General features: G+C 42.8%; 1 protein-coding gene across 2 annotated transcripts in view; it reads left to right on the top strand.

The window, feature by feature from the left end:
• htra1b (HtrA serine peptidase 1b) overlaps nucleotides 1-8,970 on the top strand; it is a 71,735-nt gene extending 62,765 nt beyond the window's left edge. The window contains exons 9-10 of one of the 2 annotated variants that reach the window (XR_015503541.1): nucleotides 6,054-7,302; nucleotides 7,842-8,970. Coding sequence is in view for 1 of the 2 variants with exons in the window: in NM_001111182.1 (NP_001104652.1) it covers nucleotides 6,054-6,222 (169 nt within the window). In the remaining variant the exon portion in view is untranslated. 2 annotated transcript variants of the gene reach the window in all.
• Nucleotides 8,971-16,654: the final 7,684 nt, after the last annotated feature.

The following is a 16,654-nucleotide window of genomic DNA, read 5'->3' as shown; positions in this document are numbered from 1 at the left end:
TACATTCTGTTGCGAATTGGGTAAGCTAAAATTGTCCAAAGTGTATGAGTGAATGAGTGTTTATGGATGTTTCCCAGAGATGGGTTGCAGCCGCAAGGGCATCCGCTGCATAAAACATATGCTGGATAAGTTGGCAGTTCATTCCGCTGTGGCATGAAGACAATTAGAACATTTCTTTTTAAGAAACGTATGATAACTAAATTTATGATTAGTAATATGCAATTCTACGAACTTCATTTGGACAAATATAAAGCCGATTTTCTCAGTATTAAGATTTTTTTAACCCTCAGATTCCATATTTTCTAACTGTTGTATTTTGGACAAATATTAACAGCTTTCAGCTGATGTATAAATGCCTTCAGTACAACTTTCAGGTGATGTATAAATGCTTTCAGTACAGCTTTCGGGTGATGTATAAATGCTTTCAGTACAGCTTTCGGGTGATGTATAAATGCTTTCAGTACAGCTTTCGGGTGATGTACAAAATGCTCTTTGTACAGCTTTCAGATGATGTATAAATGTAAATGTCAAAACATGTCTGCTGTCAAGGGTTTCCAAAGGACATATATTATGATATATAAAGAAAAATACTATTATATAGGCATTTCAAGTTGTTTCAAAAGCTGAACAGTATATTACATTTTAATGAAAGATCAATCTATTGGTACTAACCTGGACCTTTGTAGGACTAGGAAATGCCACAGTTAAATGCAATGCAGTGCTGAGACGTGATAAAAGCTTTCTTTGCCATGTTAAAAATAGTTTCTGTCCTAACCATCCACTTTGATGACAGAAAATTTCTGCAACAGTGTGGCTGGAAAAACAACATAAATGACTTTGACGATCACCTCAGGTCTGATTATGTGCTTTATTCCAGGTTCAGTGTTTCTAATTCAATTTTGAATACTATTTTGTGTGACATCTATATCCATACTGAACTAGCAGTTTCCATGATTTTCCATGATTCTGGATCTGATCAAGGCTGAATTTTTTGAATTGACACATGCGCAAACAGACGTGGAAACCAAACTAAGATTTATTTACACCTAACGGTTCATGTGACCCAATAACGATTTTATTCATTCAATCATGTGGTACAGATCAGATACAGCAAAAAAACTGCAAAAACAGTTATTAATATAATCTGCTGAAAACACATACAAAAATTTATAATTCCTTCGGTTTTGCACATTATTATATGTAGTTTTAAGCATGTTTCAATATATAATAATTATATAAAATGCATTGGCATTGAACAATAATTTTGTCACGGTTAGAGGAAGGAGAACCCAAATGCAGAGTACAGGGGGTGTTTATTGACAATGTAAAATGAGGTAGGGGAAGGTGAAACAGTCCAACGGTGATGGATAGGGTAGTGCCGGGGAATCTTGGATGGAGCCGACAGACAGAGGAGACAGTGCTTGAGAGTCCTGGAAGGAGTAAACAACAGCCACAAAACGTCAGGAGAACAGGAGACTGAGCAGTGATGCCAAGTCCAGGCAAGAGGTGGTAAAGGCCTTGGATGCACTGCTGACCAGCGATCCTGAAGAGTGGTGGACTTGCCACTAGCAGCCCACAGTACACCAGCACTCAGGGACTCACAGCAGGCAGGGCTAGACAAAGACAGCACACGCGCACACACCCACACACACACACAAAGACAGATTGGGGACAATAAACTAATTAAAAAAAAAAAAAGTTAATTCAGAAACTATTGACAAACTAAAAAGCAAAGATAAATAAAATTTGTTTTAGCTTACTGAATTAGTTTTAACTTACTGAAGAAATAAAACCAATAAAAAGGAACTAACTTAAACACTTAAAACTACTAAATAAGATTAATAGAATAACTTAAACATACGAACTTGTAAAAGGATTAACCAGACTGGGATGATACTGAAGGCCAACTGAAAAACACAAACAAACATTGACAAAAGACAACTCCCTAACAAACAACAGCACAGATAACTGAACACGGTCAGTCAACAACATGTAACAAGAAGCAATGAACCAACAAAGACATGAGGGAAGAGAGAACATTATACAGGGAGGGAAGAACATGTGGACCAGGTGTAAACACTGAGACTAACGAGAACTAGACAAGGGCTAAACAAGGGGGCATGGCAGCTGAAAACAAGGGCTGCGTTCGATACCGCAAACTTCCATACTATACCCCTGCTGAAAAATCCAGCTTAAACCAGCCTAGGCTGGTTGGCTGGTTTTAGCTGGTCGACCAGGCTGGTTTTAGAGGGGTTTTGGCCACTTCCAGGCTGGTTTCCAGTCATTTCCAGCCTGGTCTTAGCTGGTCAGGCTGGGAGATGACCAGCTAAAGCCAGCTTGACCAGCCTAGCCAAGTTGGGAGTCCAGCCAAAACCAGCTGTCCAGCTTAAACCAGGCTGGTCAAGCTGGTTTTAGCTTGGCTGGTCATTTTCCAGCCTGACCATCAATTTTATTGTGTCTGGGTGAGCATCTACTCTCCAGCAGACATAGGTTTCCACATCATTTTAGCATACATCTGATGATGTGACCAGTCCATAAGTGACCACTTCCTGTCATTGTGGGTTGCCCATTTAGAACTAAATGGTTTAATGTTGCGTGTAGCAGCATTTAACTTTTTTTTGTTTGGAAGCAAAAAACTGTCTGTGGTCAGAAAATCTACAGATAATTGCCATGAATTAAATGTCAAACTGTGTCAAAATGGCTAGTTCGGAAGAAATAGTGCTTAGAGTACGAAAGCATGAACGTTTTAAGAACTAAAGGTTGCTGCTGAACTTTCAAGAGAGAAAAAATTAGATTTTTTATGTTAAACTGTTATACTGTTACCCAAATCTAAAATGGAACCTTTAAATATAATGTCAGAAGCAATCAAACCTTTTTTAGATGGCAAAAATCAAGATATATTAGGGTTTAACAAAAAGTCCAGGGGTGATAGATTGAAGTAAATATAATTAAATAATCTGTAAAAAGAAATAAAACCTTTCCACTTTTAGAACAATTCAGGGTTGATTTTACATGAATGTAAATGTGAACATAATGCAATATTAATAAAGAATAAAAGATAAACTTGAGCTTTGTTTGATTTACATCTGCGTTAAATATGGTCAGAAAAAACTAAACCATTTTAAATGGTGAATTGCAAAACAACACAGTTAAACAGAATGTTCAGGGATGAAATAATTTCAAATGAGAAGTGCGTAAAAAAACACAAGCAAAAGAAAGTTATGGTACATGCAGCTGGAAAAAGGAAAACCATATTTGCAGACGTGCTTATAATCAAACAATACCAGTGATTTAACTCCCCATGGAATCAACATAGAGGTTTTAAGTGTTCATTTCAATATATTCGTCTTAAGGCAATCTATAACCTAGTTTGCTCCAAAGCAGACACATTTAGAATATATAAACATTCAAATCTTTAGGTCAGTGCTGTCGCCTCACAGCAAGAAGGTCGCAGGGTCGCTGGTTCGAACCTCGGCTCAGCGCAGTTGGTGTGTCTGTGTAGAGTTTGCATGTTCTCCCTGCGTGGGTTTCCTCCGGGTGCTCCGGTTTCCCCCACAGTCCAAAGACATGTGGTACAGGTGAATTGGGTAGGCTAAATTGTCTGTAGTGTATGAGTGTGTGTATGAATAAGTGTGTGGATGTTTCCCAGGGATGGGTTCAGCTGGAAGGGCATCCGCTGTGTAAAAAAAAATGTGCTGGATAAGTTGGCGATTCATTCCGCTGTGGCGACCCCGGATTAATAAAGGGACTAAGCCGACAAGAAAATGAATAAATGAATTAAATCTTTAGGTGTGTCACTTCAAGCCTAATAAACCAATGATGGTTTCACATCACCGCATTAAACTTTGCTTTCTCATCAAGTCAAATGCTATAGTATTTGATACATTCCAGTCCCTTCAAGACCCTTTTGCTACAAGCTGAAATACATAATTTATCACATCAACGGTCGTTCAAACCAAGTGTTTGCCTAAACCAGGGGTGTCAGAAGACATAAGCAATCAGTATTTAGTGAAAAAACCCAGAATTATTATTGTATATATATTTTTTTTTTCAATTTCACTGAACTCTCTTGTCACATAGAAATCGGAATCACTCTTATGATTTTTATATATATTCAAACAATCTTAAAGTTATTTATATATTAGAGGTGTCAAAAATCAATTGTTTCTGTGATGCACCGCAATGTAAATGTGAACAATTCGATATCGGTTCAGTAATAAATCATAACCGGTTACTGATGTAATTTATCTCATATACGCTATGTTGTTGTAGAATACTATGGCAAAGGAGGCTAGAACAAGTAAATAAAATGCTCCAACTAGTTAAAAAGCAAATAATTGTGCACAATTCACTGCTTGTAAGTTTGCGGGACAATTTTTCACTGACACAGGTACAGCACACGAGTCGCTATTACACTACTAGGGAGAAAATGAAAGTGCTCTCTCTCTCTCTCTCTCTCTCTCTCTCTCTCTCTCTCTCTCTCTCTCTCTGTCTCTCTCTCTCTCTCTCTCACTCTCTCTCTCTCTTTCTCTCTCTCTCTCAAAAAAATATCTGATTACTTGTATTAACAGACAAAATTGTATTACAAATAATAAAGAAATCTAAATATATTTATAGATTTCAATAAAAAAAAATCTTGTGTTGTAAAGAAAAAAATATATAATTGTGAAAGGAAAGCAACATCACTGCATCTTGATGCACCGAGGTATCAAACTGAACCGAATCGATGGCATGATAATCGTAACCGTAAGACCAGTTGAAATCATAATTATTAGCCTCGCTTTGATTTTTTTCTTTTTTATATATATTTGTGTGTGTGTGTGTGTGTGTGTGTGTGTGTGTGTGTGTGTGTGTGTGTGTGTGTGTGTGTGTGTGTGAATGTAGAGTGTACAGTGTGTGTCTATGTGTATATATATATACAGTTGAATTATTAGTCCCCCTGTATTATTAGCACCCCTGTTTATTTTTTTTCCACAATTTCTGTTTAATGGAGGGAAGATTGTTTCAGCACATTTCTAAGCATAATAGTTTTATTAACTCATTTCTAATAACTGATTTATTTTATCTTTATCATAATGACAGTAAATAATATTTTTCTTGATATTTTTAAGACATTTCTATACAGCTTAAAGTGACATTCAAAGGCTTAACTAAGTTAATCAGGTTAACTAGGCAGGTTAGGGTAATTAGGCAAGTTATTGTAAAACAATGGTTTGTTCTGTACACTATCGAAAAAAAAAAAAATTAGCTTAAAGAGGCTAATAATTTTGTCCCAAAAATGGCTTTATGAAAATTAAAACTGCTTTTACTCTTGCCGAAATAAAACAAATAAGACTTTCTCCAGAAGAAAAAATATTATCAGACATACTGTGAAAATTTCCTTGCTCTGTCAAACATTATTTGGTAAATATTTAAAAAAGGAAAAAAAATCAAAAGGGGGCTAAAAATTCTGACTTCAACTATATATATATATTGTTAGAAATAGTGATTTGAAGTGAACATTGTGTAGGAAAGAGAATACCAGAGCGTCAGTATTGTAACTGATTTGTAGATTATACACACAAAAATTCTTAGATATTTTGTGTTTCTGTAAGTTTCCCTTTCATTACCTCTAGGTTGGTCACTTTTGACCAAAAGTAACAAGTGTGACAATTCTTATGACCAATTTGCCTGCTCGAATCTTGCACTTTTGTACGTTTATTTACACTCCAAATTGCCAAAAAGTCACAAATTTTCTGCCCATTTTGAGAAAGCAGTAATGTTTTTCAAAATTCAAAATCTAATTTATAGAAGTGAGTCAGAGGGTTAATTTCAAAACAAATACAACTAACAAACAGAACATTCAAGTGTTTTCCTAATTTTACCATAGCTTTAAATTCTGCAACATGACATCATAATGACATAAGCGCCTTGATGTAACAAAACCTAATAATGTTTTGTATTGGAAATCCAATGTGAATAAAAGACTCCAAAGCCAATAAAGGACTTTAGCTAAAGCGTTTGGCACTCTTAAAAACAGGTCAGTTTGAACTGCTTCTTGCTTTGTTTTCTAGTGGCGGTTTGAAGGAGAGTGACGTCATAATCAGCATTAACGGTCAGAGGATCACATCGGCCAGCGACGTCAGCACGGCCATCAAGACAGACGAAAGCCTGAGAGCAGTGGTACGGCGCGGAAATGAAGACATTATCCTCACCATCATTCCTGAAGAGATCGACCCTTGACCACCCTCACGCTCACCTTGAGCTGGTTCTCAGACTTTTACTGAGAGTGTGTCTGGAGTCGCACTCAATCTAGAAATCAATCATAATGAACACTTCCAAACCCAACCATCATCAAAACTTAGAACAGCAAATGTCCTTTGTTTTTTTTTGCCTTTTCTCATATATGAAGCCATTTTCTGCTTATTCATTAGCATACCATCTTAGAATAAGTCTTTTGTAAATAGATATGAGAATTTAGCGCTGTGTTCACTCTATACAAGCATTTTTTGTTATTGTTTAAAGGAGCGCTTCATTTTTTTAAAATAACTCCCCTAGAGTTAAACAGTTTACCATTTTTAAATCCACTGAGCTGATCTTTAGCTATGGTAGAAGCACTTTTATTTTAGCTTAGCATGAATCATTGAATTTGATTATAGGCCATTGGCATCTAAATTAAAAAAAAGATACAAATTGTTCATCTTTAAATAGTCAAGCTTTACATAGGAAGATTATCGACACTCTTGATTGAAATATTTTAATTGGATGCTAAAGGTCTGGATGCGATTGAATGATTTATGCTAAGCTAAGCTAAGCTAAAAGTGCTCCCTGGAGATTGGCTGAATGGATTAACTCTAGGGGAATTGTAAAATTTCCAAAAAAGTGGAGTGTTTCTTTAAAAGGCGTCTAATAGACGTCTAAACTGTGACATCTTGGCTAATACAAGGCTATGTTTGGACTGTCAGTGAATAGTGAAAATCTAAAAGATGTCTAACAGTAGTTAAAAAATAGACAGGAATGAATTAATACAGAGGTGAAGTCTGTCTAATATGTTTATTTGATGACTTGTTTTAGCCAGGATTTTGCGTTTATACATCTAGTTGATGTCTTTTAAAAATGCTTGATGGGCTGACATTCGGAAATGTATATATTTTTTTCTGTTCCAAAACCTAGTGAACTGCTTTCGAAGGTTCCATTAGGGATGGTTGCACAGGTTTATTTTAACTATCAGTAACTGAAATGTATATCTACAAAAAATAAATAAATAAATCAGTGTAATTAAACAGGAATGTTTGATTCAACGTGTGTGTTTATGTGTGTAATGTACAGTTAAAGTCAGAATGAATACCCCCCTGAATTATTAGCCCCCCTGTTTATTTTTCCCCCATTTGTTTTTTTCTCTATTTTGTTTAACAGATAGCAGATTTTCTCAATACATTTCTAAACATTATAGTTTTAATAACTCATCTCTAATAACTGATTTATTTTATCTTTGCCATGATGACAGTAAAAAATATTTAACTAGATATTTTTCAAGACACTTATAAAGCTTAATGTGACATTTAAAGGCTTAACTGGGTTAATTAAGTTACCTAGGCAAGTTAGGGTAATTAGGCAAGTATTTTATAACGATTGTTTTTCTGTAGACTATCAGAAAAAAATAATTAGCTTAAAGGGGCTAATAATTTTGACCTTAAAATTGTTCACAAAAATCAAAAACTCAAAAATCAAGTCTCCAGAAGAAAAAATATTATCAGACAAACTGTAAAAAGTTATTTGCTCTATTAAACATAATTTGGAAAATATTTAGAAAAGAACACAAATTCAAAGGGGGGCTAATAATTCTGACTTTAACTGTGTAGTTTGCCCAAAAGTTTACTCATATTTACTTACCCTTGGGTGGTTCCAAACCTTAAGGTGTTTCTTTATTCTGTTAAACGCAAAGAAGGCATTTTAAAGAAAAATGAAAACGTGTACTCTTTGAAATCCATAAATAAACACTATGGAAGTCAATAATCACGTTTCCAGCTTTCTTCAGAATATCTTCTTTTCTGTTCAACAGAAAACATTCAAACAGGTTTGGAACAAGCAAAGGGTGAGTAAACAACACAATGTTATGTTTTTTTTTTTTAATTAAAATTCCTCCCAGAATGAATCATGGGAAAACCTGAAGCAAGGACAGCAAAGCATATTTCAGAAGAGCTATTGTTCATACACAAAGATACAGACAAAGGCTTGATTCATGCATAAATAGCACAGTATATAAAAACAACTACAAAGAATGCTACAGTAAGCCCAAAAAAGCTGAAGTTTATCCATCCTGAAAGATGACTAAGTGGAATGCCGAAACATGAACAGGCGCGCTCTGAACAATACGGTGTGCACATGTTTGTACTGTATGTATTTTGTTCATTTGGAAATATTGCCTTATTAAAGCTAAATAAATTACAACAATTTTCCTGTTTTTCATCAAAAGTCAAAGAGTAAACAAGTGAAGAAAATGTGCTTAAACATATTATTTTCAGAAATAGAATGTGTTTTAGATATAATTATTCAGTTGAATGCTATTTTAACAGCATCTCGGAGATGTATGTGTGCTATATTGCTACTAGCTTAGCACTGAAGCATATGTGCTATTTTGCTATTAGCATAGTAGGCTAATCAATCAGCCAGTTATATGTTCACCACAGTCACACTACTACCTAGAAGGCTTCTGCCTATGTATAGACAGCGAGGCTGATTAGGTTTTGGAACAAAGCCTGTATTTTGTCCTTATGTATACATCAGCAAGGCATCACAAAGTGATGTTGTCTGTATACAACTTTTTTTTTCTTTTTATATATATTTATGCTCAAATCTCACACTTGACATTATTTGAAAATGGACTGTGGTCCATTAGAGGATGAGTTTTATCTCTGGAAACGTTAAATGTTTTTGTGTCTGTCAGACGCCAGTTTCGGAAACTAAATTAAAGAACGTAATGTTTTTAAACCGTTTCAATGGTGTATTATTACTAGAGGGCACATATTAACAACAAATAAAGCCATAGTTTGCTGAAGTCTTTCAGAAATCATGTTCATAGATGAGCTGAAGTATTAATCGCTTATTATCATGATAGTATAAAGCAGAGTAAGGCTGAAAGTTATCGTATTAAAACAGGAGCGCTTAAGCAATTCTGATGAAAGACGAGCACAGTATGGCACAAAACCCTGCTGAAAAAACCCCAGCTAAAACTAGCCTAAGCTGATTGGGTGGTTTTAGCTGTTAAACCAACCTGGTTTTAGAGGGATTTTGGCCATTTTCCGGCTAGTTTCAGCCATTTCCAGCCTGGTCTTAGCTGGTCAAGCTGGAAAATGACCAGCTAAAACCAGCTTGACCAGCCTGGTTCAAGGTAGACATAGTTGGTTTTGGCTAAAAAATCATAATTAGTTTTGGTAAAAACATGCACTCGTTTTCCATATGAATTGAAAATTTATGTAAATATAGCACATATAGGGCATGTTTCCTTTAGAAATTTTATTGAGAATATTGCATAGTCTATTCTAAATAAACATAAAATCACTTACAAAAGCTAATACGTATTCTAATATCATATATAAATCATATAAACAAATAAATAAATAAATAATAAGGCTGTTTATTAAGAAATTACATTTATTATATATTATTTATTAGGAAATGAAAAAAATCCTACTTTAATAATAATAATGATGATGATAATTATTATTATTAGTAAGTAGGATAAGGCCTATTGTTTATTTTTATTTTTTTTTTAAAGTCTACTTTTACAATTTGACACATGCAGACCACTGCAGAAATGTTCTAACCAACAGGCCCAGGTCATATACAGTACACATACTTAATAAATATAAATTAAAAGCATTAACGTATGCTATAATTTTAAATTTTCACTAGCTTTGAAGATGTAAGGTAAATTCCGCTTTTAAATAATAGGTAGGTCACCTACAGCTTTCGTCATGAGCCACGGCTGTGTTCAAAATGACATCAATGTTTTCAGAGTGCACTGTGTAGGGAGTGCAATTGTAAACATGAAGATCGCTAAAACTAAACTGTAAAAATACTTTGAAAACAAATTACATCTACGAGAGATGATGTAATTGTTTTTTCTATAATTCCAAGTTTAAATGTTAAGGTTCTAAATGAATAGGGCTTAGGGGGGATAACTACAGCTCTAGAGGTAAGGTTGCAAGCATATAAGTTTACAATGCAGTTTGGGAGTGTTCGTTGGAACAACGAATTTGTAATCGCTAAATCAAAGAATTATGTTTGTGACCTTAGTTAGCTAACAGTGGTTTTTGAAAAAAACACACCACTGGTTGACCAACTAAAACCAACCAACTAGCTTAGGCTGGTTTAGGGGCTGATCACACAGAACACGTTTTTTGCCTTTTTTGAATGGTTTACTAATGGCTGCAAACGTTTTGAACACTTCTCATGCGCCCTGCGCACCTCGCATTTCTGCCATTGTGCGCTGTGTGCTAACAGTTGACAGAGTCAACTCTGAGCGGAAAAAGCCTTTTAAATCGATCTCGTCTTTTTCATTTTCTAATCAAATGAAAGCAGAGGCGGGGTTTCTGTTGCAGTATTTGTGTTATCAAGATAACTGAGGAGACTTGAAGAGAAAAGACTTGTGGTTGCTGTTTGAATTATCCGGTGCTATATGACTCACAAATCTTGAATATCACAATAATATTCAATTTTAAAATTATATTAATATCAACAGCAACAGTCGCGCACAATACGCAGCTGATTCAGTTGTTGCCTAGCAACATAAAAATGCACTGCGCTTCTTTTTTTTCTTGTTACCAAAAAGGCAGTGTGGTGCACCTTGCGTTTTTTGGAATGTAAAAGTGCGTTGGGTGTGATCAGCCCCTTAAGCTGTTGTATTTTTTTTTTCTTTTCAGAAGGGCAGCGAAGCTTTTATTTAGTTATTCTTACACACATTGGCAGAAGCAGTGTTCTATCACACTAATCATACTTACACAGGCTAATATTGTGAACAACATTAAGTCATCTTTGGTGCTTCCCTGTTTCATATTAAACTAACAGAAATTGAGGTTCCCCTTCGGGGGGAACTTCAGCACTATAAGTGGATTTGATTGTAAAATCCACGCATTGGGAGGTTCGGTTCAGAAGCTACTCGTCTGAAAGAGTATTGAACGGGCCAATTAAGAATGAATTGGCAGCGCAAGCCTGCGCAGGTGAGCGGCATAAGCAATCAACTGAGTATATAAGCTCACCTGGCGCAGCAGACGCTATCCTTTTCGCTTCAGAGACTTTCTGATCGAGTCGATGAGGGTTCCTCCTGCTGTGACCAGCGATTCTGAGCGAACGAGAGCATTCTCCCGGTCCAGAGTGTGTACACGCAGTGGCAGACGGTCGAGCTGGGTTTCTCCCTTGCCTGGCGTTCTTTGGGTCCGGTCCTCCAGAGCGGTGCGTATAAAGTTGCAAACTTCACAGAAAGAGCAACACAGTCGTGCAGCACGTCCTTATCAGGACGGCGCTCCGACTGTGCGTTTCTGGATGCGGTGGTTTCCTGTCCTCGGATGATGGGCGCGGGCACTGTGTTACATGTCTGGGGGTCCAGCATGTTAATGCGCTGCTCGCGGGCAGTTCATGTCGTCATTGCGATGCCATGACTGTTGCGCAAGATCGCGGTTAGCCTTTGCAAAAAGGCGAACCACCCCAGTTGTCCCCTGCTCTGCAGCGGGCACTCGGGCAGATCTGAGGGTTTCAGCGAGAGATAATCCGTCGCCCACGGGCCCGCGGACCTCCCGCTCCTCTAAGCGCTCCATCCAAGCTTCGGGCGGAGGAAGCGATCCGTCTAACAGATGGTAGCCCTTACGCCCGATGACACCGGAGACCAGATGTCCACCGCGGCATCGGAGGGTGGGCTTTCATTGTCCGATGATGATCCAGACCCGCTCGCCCCCTTCGGGCTGGTGAGCGCTGTCACTACGGATCCTGAAACGGACATGTTAGCCGTGCTTTCCCGGGCTGCTTCGGCCGTGGGTTGGAGATGGTTTATCCCCCAGCTCCGCGGCCGGACCGACTAGAGGGGCGTTCCCTTCTTCCCGGAGGTGCACAGTAGGCTCACGCGGTATTGTAAAGCACTTTTTTCTGCTCGTGCTGCGTGTTCCTCCACCCTAACCACTCTTGACGGTGAAACAGCCAGGGGGTATGTGGCGATTCCTCAGGTTGAGTGCGCGATGGCGGTAAATCCGCGCGGCGCCTCTTCTTGGCGGGGTCCGCCTCGTCTCCCATCCAAAGCCTGTAAGTTATCTACCTCCCTCGGAGCTAGAGCTTACATAGCTGCGGGCCAGGCTGCTTCCGCCTTGCATGCGATAGCCACCTACCAGCGCTACCAAGCGCAGGCGCTGGCCGAGCTGCACGAGGGTGGGTCCAACCCAGGCTTACGAGCTTCGCACCGCCGCCGACTTAGCTCTTCGGACTACTGAGTCCGCTGCGTGTGCGTTGGGGAGGACGATGTCCACATTAGTGGTCCAGGAGCGCCACCCCTGGCTGATATGCGCAAAGTCGACAAAGTCCGCTTTCTTGACTTCCCCATATCCCCAGCCAGGTTCGGCGACACTGTCTGTGAATTCACCCAGGAATTCAAGGCGGTGAGAGAGCAGTTGGTGGGTGATGTCTTATCGGCGGTCCGTAGCCCGCTCCGCCCGCCGTGCCATTCATACCTGCTCCTCGCCGAAGGCGTCCGCCTACGAGAGCTGCTCCGCCCCCGCACACGCCTAAGGCGAAGCGAGCGCGTCGGGCACCTCGGAAGCAGGCAGCCCCCCTGCCCAGAACGCCGCTAAGTCCGGCAACGGACCGCGAAGCGCCCCTGGGACAGGCCATCTGGAGAAGAGGGAACTTGCTCTTTCCCCGCTGGAGGGCGGGGCCCCATTTCCAACGGCACTTTTTACTGCCATGAAAACATTATGAAAGGGCACTTTTCACTTCCCCAGATGTGACAGCCCGAAATCTGCCAGTCTGGGACGCTATGCTTTCTAGCTTGCAGATTCGGTGCGTTTCGCCAGTGGCTCACGAGCGCTGGGAGGACGGTCTCCTTTCTCCCACCCCTCGAGCCTCCCCTCCGGAGCTCGGGTTTGGAGTGAGAGCAAATATCCCACCTCCAGCTTTTCCGTGGGACCCGCGAGCTTCCCGGATCAGCACACCCACTCCGCGCTGCCCCACTGCTGGTACGTCAGCGATTGTAGCGATGAGTCCATTAGCGAGAGCTCTGCCTGCCTGGTTAGCGCGGGCCAGCTCTTCGCGGTGGCTCATACGCACAATCAGACTCGGCTATGCGATTCAGTTCGCGAAACGGCCCCCCAAGTCACGGGTGTGTATTCACCAGGGTCAGCCCCCTGTCCGCCCCTGTCTTGCGAGAGGAGATTGCTGTCCTCCTGGCGAAGGATGCAATCGAGCCGCTCCCTCCAGCCGAGATGGAGAGCGGGTTTTACAGCCCACGCTTCATCGTGCCCAAAAAGAGCGGTGGGTCACGGCCAATCCTAGATCTGCGCGTTTTGAACCGCTGCCTGCACAAGCTGCCGTTCAGAATGCTCACGCAGAAGCGCATCCTCCGGTGCGTTCGTCCTCTGGGTTGGTCTGCAGCATTAGACCTGATGGACGCGTATTTCCATGTCTCCACTCTTCCTCGCCACCGACAGTTTCTGCGGTTTGCGTTTGAAGGTCGAGCTTGGCAATACAAAGCCCTCCCCTTCGGGCTCTCTCTGTCTCCGCGGGTCCTCACCAAGCCCGCGGAGGGTGCCTCAGCGCCCCTTCGGCTCGCGGGCATCTGCATACTCAATTTCTTTACGACTGGCTGAATTGCCCTCTCTTTTGATTATGCACAGAGTTGATTATGCACAGAGACAAAGTGCTCTGGCACTTCCACCTGTGGGGGTTTCAGGTCAACCGAGAAAAGAGCAAACTCGCCCCCGTGCAGAGGATCTCTTCTCTCGGGCTGGAGCTGGACTCGGTCACCATGGCAGCGCGCCTCTCCGGAGAGCGCGCTCAGCTGATGCTGTACTGTCTGAGAGAGCTCGACAGTAAAATAGTGGTCCCACTGAAACAATTTCAGAGGCTCCTGGGGCATATGGCATCCGCAGCCGCTTCATGCCGCTCGGATTATTCTATATGAGACCACTTCAGCACTGGCTTCACGATCGAGTCCCCAGACGCGCATGGCACGCGCGCGCACACCGAGTCTCTGTTACTGCGCTGTGTCGCCGCGCCCTCAGCCCTTGGAGCGACCCCTCGTTCCTACAGGCCTGGGTGTCTCTAGAACAGGCGTCCAGTCTTGTTGTCGTTTCAGCAGACGCTTCCAACACGGGCTGGGGGGCTGTGCGTTGCGGGCATGCGGCTGCGGACCTGTGGAAAGGTACCCAGTTGCATTGGCATATCGCCTGGAGCTGTTGGCAGTGTTCCCCGCTCTCCACCGTTTTTTTCCGGTGTTGGAGCGGCAACACGTGCTGGTCAGGACGGACAGTACGGCGGCGGTGGCGTATATCAGCCGTATAGGGGGTATGCGCTCTCGCCGCATGTCTCAGCTCGCCCGCCGTCTGCTCCTCTGGAGTCATCCGCGGCTGAAATCGCTGCACGCCATTCATATTCAGGCAAGCTCAACCGTGCAGCCGATGCGCTCTCACGGCAGCCTTGCGTCCTGGAGCATGGAGACTCCACCCCGAGTCTGTTCAGCTGATATGGGCGCGATTCGGGGAAGCCCAGATCGATCTGTTGCTTCCCCCGAGATCGCTCATTGCCAGTTGTTCTTTCCCTGACCGAGTGCTCTCGGCACGGATGCACTGGCTTACAGCTGGCCTCGGGGCACGCGCAATACGCGTTTCCCCCAGTGAGCCTGCTCGCGCAGTTACTGTGCATGGTCAGGGAGGACGAGGAACAGGTTGCTGGTTGCGCCCCTCTGGCTCAACCGGACCTGGATGTCAGAGCTCTCCCTCGCGATAGCCCTCCCCTGGCAGTCCCTTCGAGAGAGCACCTACTCTCTCAGGGACAGGGCACCACCTGGCACCCTCGCCGATCTTTGAAGAGATTTTTAGACGCGAGGAAGACTTAGGTAACCTCCGATTGCGGTGGCTAATACCGTCACTCGGGCTAGAGCCCCCTCCCCGAGCGCGCCTATGCCCTGACGTGAAGTCTATTCACTGAATGGTGTGTCTCTCGCTGAGAAGACCCCCGTAATTTGCCAGATCAGCGTTGTGCTTTCTTTACGCCGAGAGAAGTTGGAGAGCAGGCTGTCGCCCTCCACACTCAAGGTTACGTGGCTGCCATCTCCGCTCTCATAACGCGGTGGCTGGCAGCACCGTGGGAACGCATAACCTCATCATCCGGTTCCTCAGGGGCGTTAAGCGAATTAATCCACCCCGCCCCCCTTCATGCCCTCTTAGGATCTCGCCCTCGCTACACAAGCCGCGTCAGATCCCTTCGATCCTCGACTCAGTATATTTCTGTCCCTGAAGACAGCTCTGCTGGTCGCGTTGATATCGATTAGAGGGTCGGGGACCCGGAGGCATTTTTCGGTCAGTGACTCGTGCCTGTAATTGGGCTGGCTTCTCTCACGTATGAGACCCCGCCCGCGATATGTGCCCAAGGTTCCTACCACTCCGTTTTAATACGAGGTAGTGAGCCTGCAAGCGCTGCCCTCGGAGGAGGCAGACCCAGCCCTTATTTATTGTCCAGTTCGCGTTTTGCGTATTATCCGGACCGCACTCAGAGTTTAGATCATCTGAGCAGCTCTTCGTCTGTTATAGCGGTCGGCAGCAGGGAAGTGCCGTACCGAAATAAGTTCCCACTAGATTGTGGATGCCTTTCTTTCACTATCAGAGCCGAGATGAGCCGCGTCCCCCGAGAGCGCGTGCGCACTCCACTCGGAGCTTCGCATCCTCTCGAGCGCGCGCACGCGGCGCCCCTCTAACAGACATCTGTAGAGCTGCGGGCTGGGTGACACCCAACACATTTGCAAGGTTTTACAATCTGCGAGTGGAGCCGGTTTCCTCAAGGGTATTAGGTAACCCTTGGTGATTGAGGAAACAACTCGGTAGGGTGTTGAAACACGCTTGCTGCGCCATTTTCCCTAACACGGAGATACGTGCGCCTTTTTATCTGTCAGTAAAGTTCCCCGTCAGGTGAGCCCTGCAGATTCCTCCGTGGCCCCCAGCACTGACTCAGCGGAGGAGTCACTTGCTGGCCCACTACGTTGTAGGTCTGCCCGCTGGTCAGCCCGCGTTTTGGGTAAAGGTGTCTGCTATGCGTGGTCCCCACTAGGCGATCCCATATGCTTATTCAGCCACGGTTAAGTCCCCCCCCCCCTGGGCGGACCCGTGTCTTCCCTCCCCGCTAACCACTCTTTTGCTATGCGTACTCCCCCTTTTAGGGCTAGTCCATATGTAAATTCTGCCATCTATCCCCCCTTGGGTAACGGATGGCCTCCGCAGCGTCCTCCCTATCGGGATTGCACGCTTCCCAACGTACTGTCGTATTTCCTAGAATTATCTAGATGCTCACGACACCCCAAAAAATATATATAAATCCGTAAAACTTCTGTTGAAGTAGGATAAATTAGGGCCAGGGACACGTTGGAGGACCGCGCCCCCCATGATGTGGGTGCGTCACGCTTGCTTGACTATCTCCTCAT

This window comes from Danio rerio, chromosome 12, assembly GCF_052040795.2.
Source record: "Danio rerio strain M-AB ecotype USA chromosome 12, GRCz13ab, whole genome shotgun sequence".
NCBI lineage: Eukaryota > Metazoa > Chordata > Actinopteri > Cypriniformes > Danionidae > Danio > Danio rerio.
Note: the sequence above shows the minus strand (reverse complement) of the source record. Positions and strands in the feature narration are given on the sequence as shown.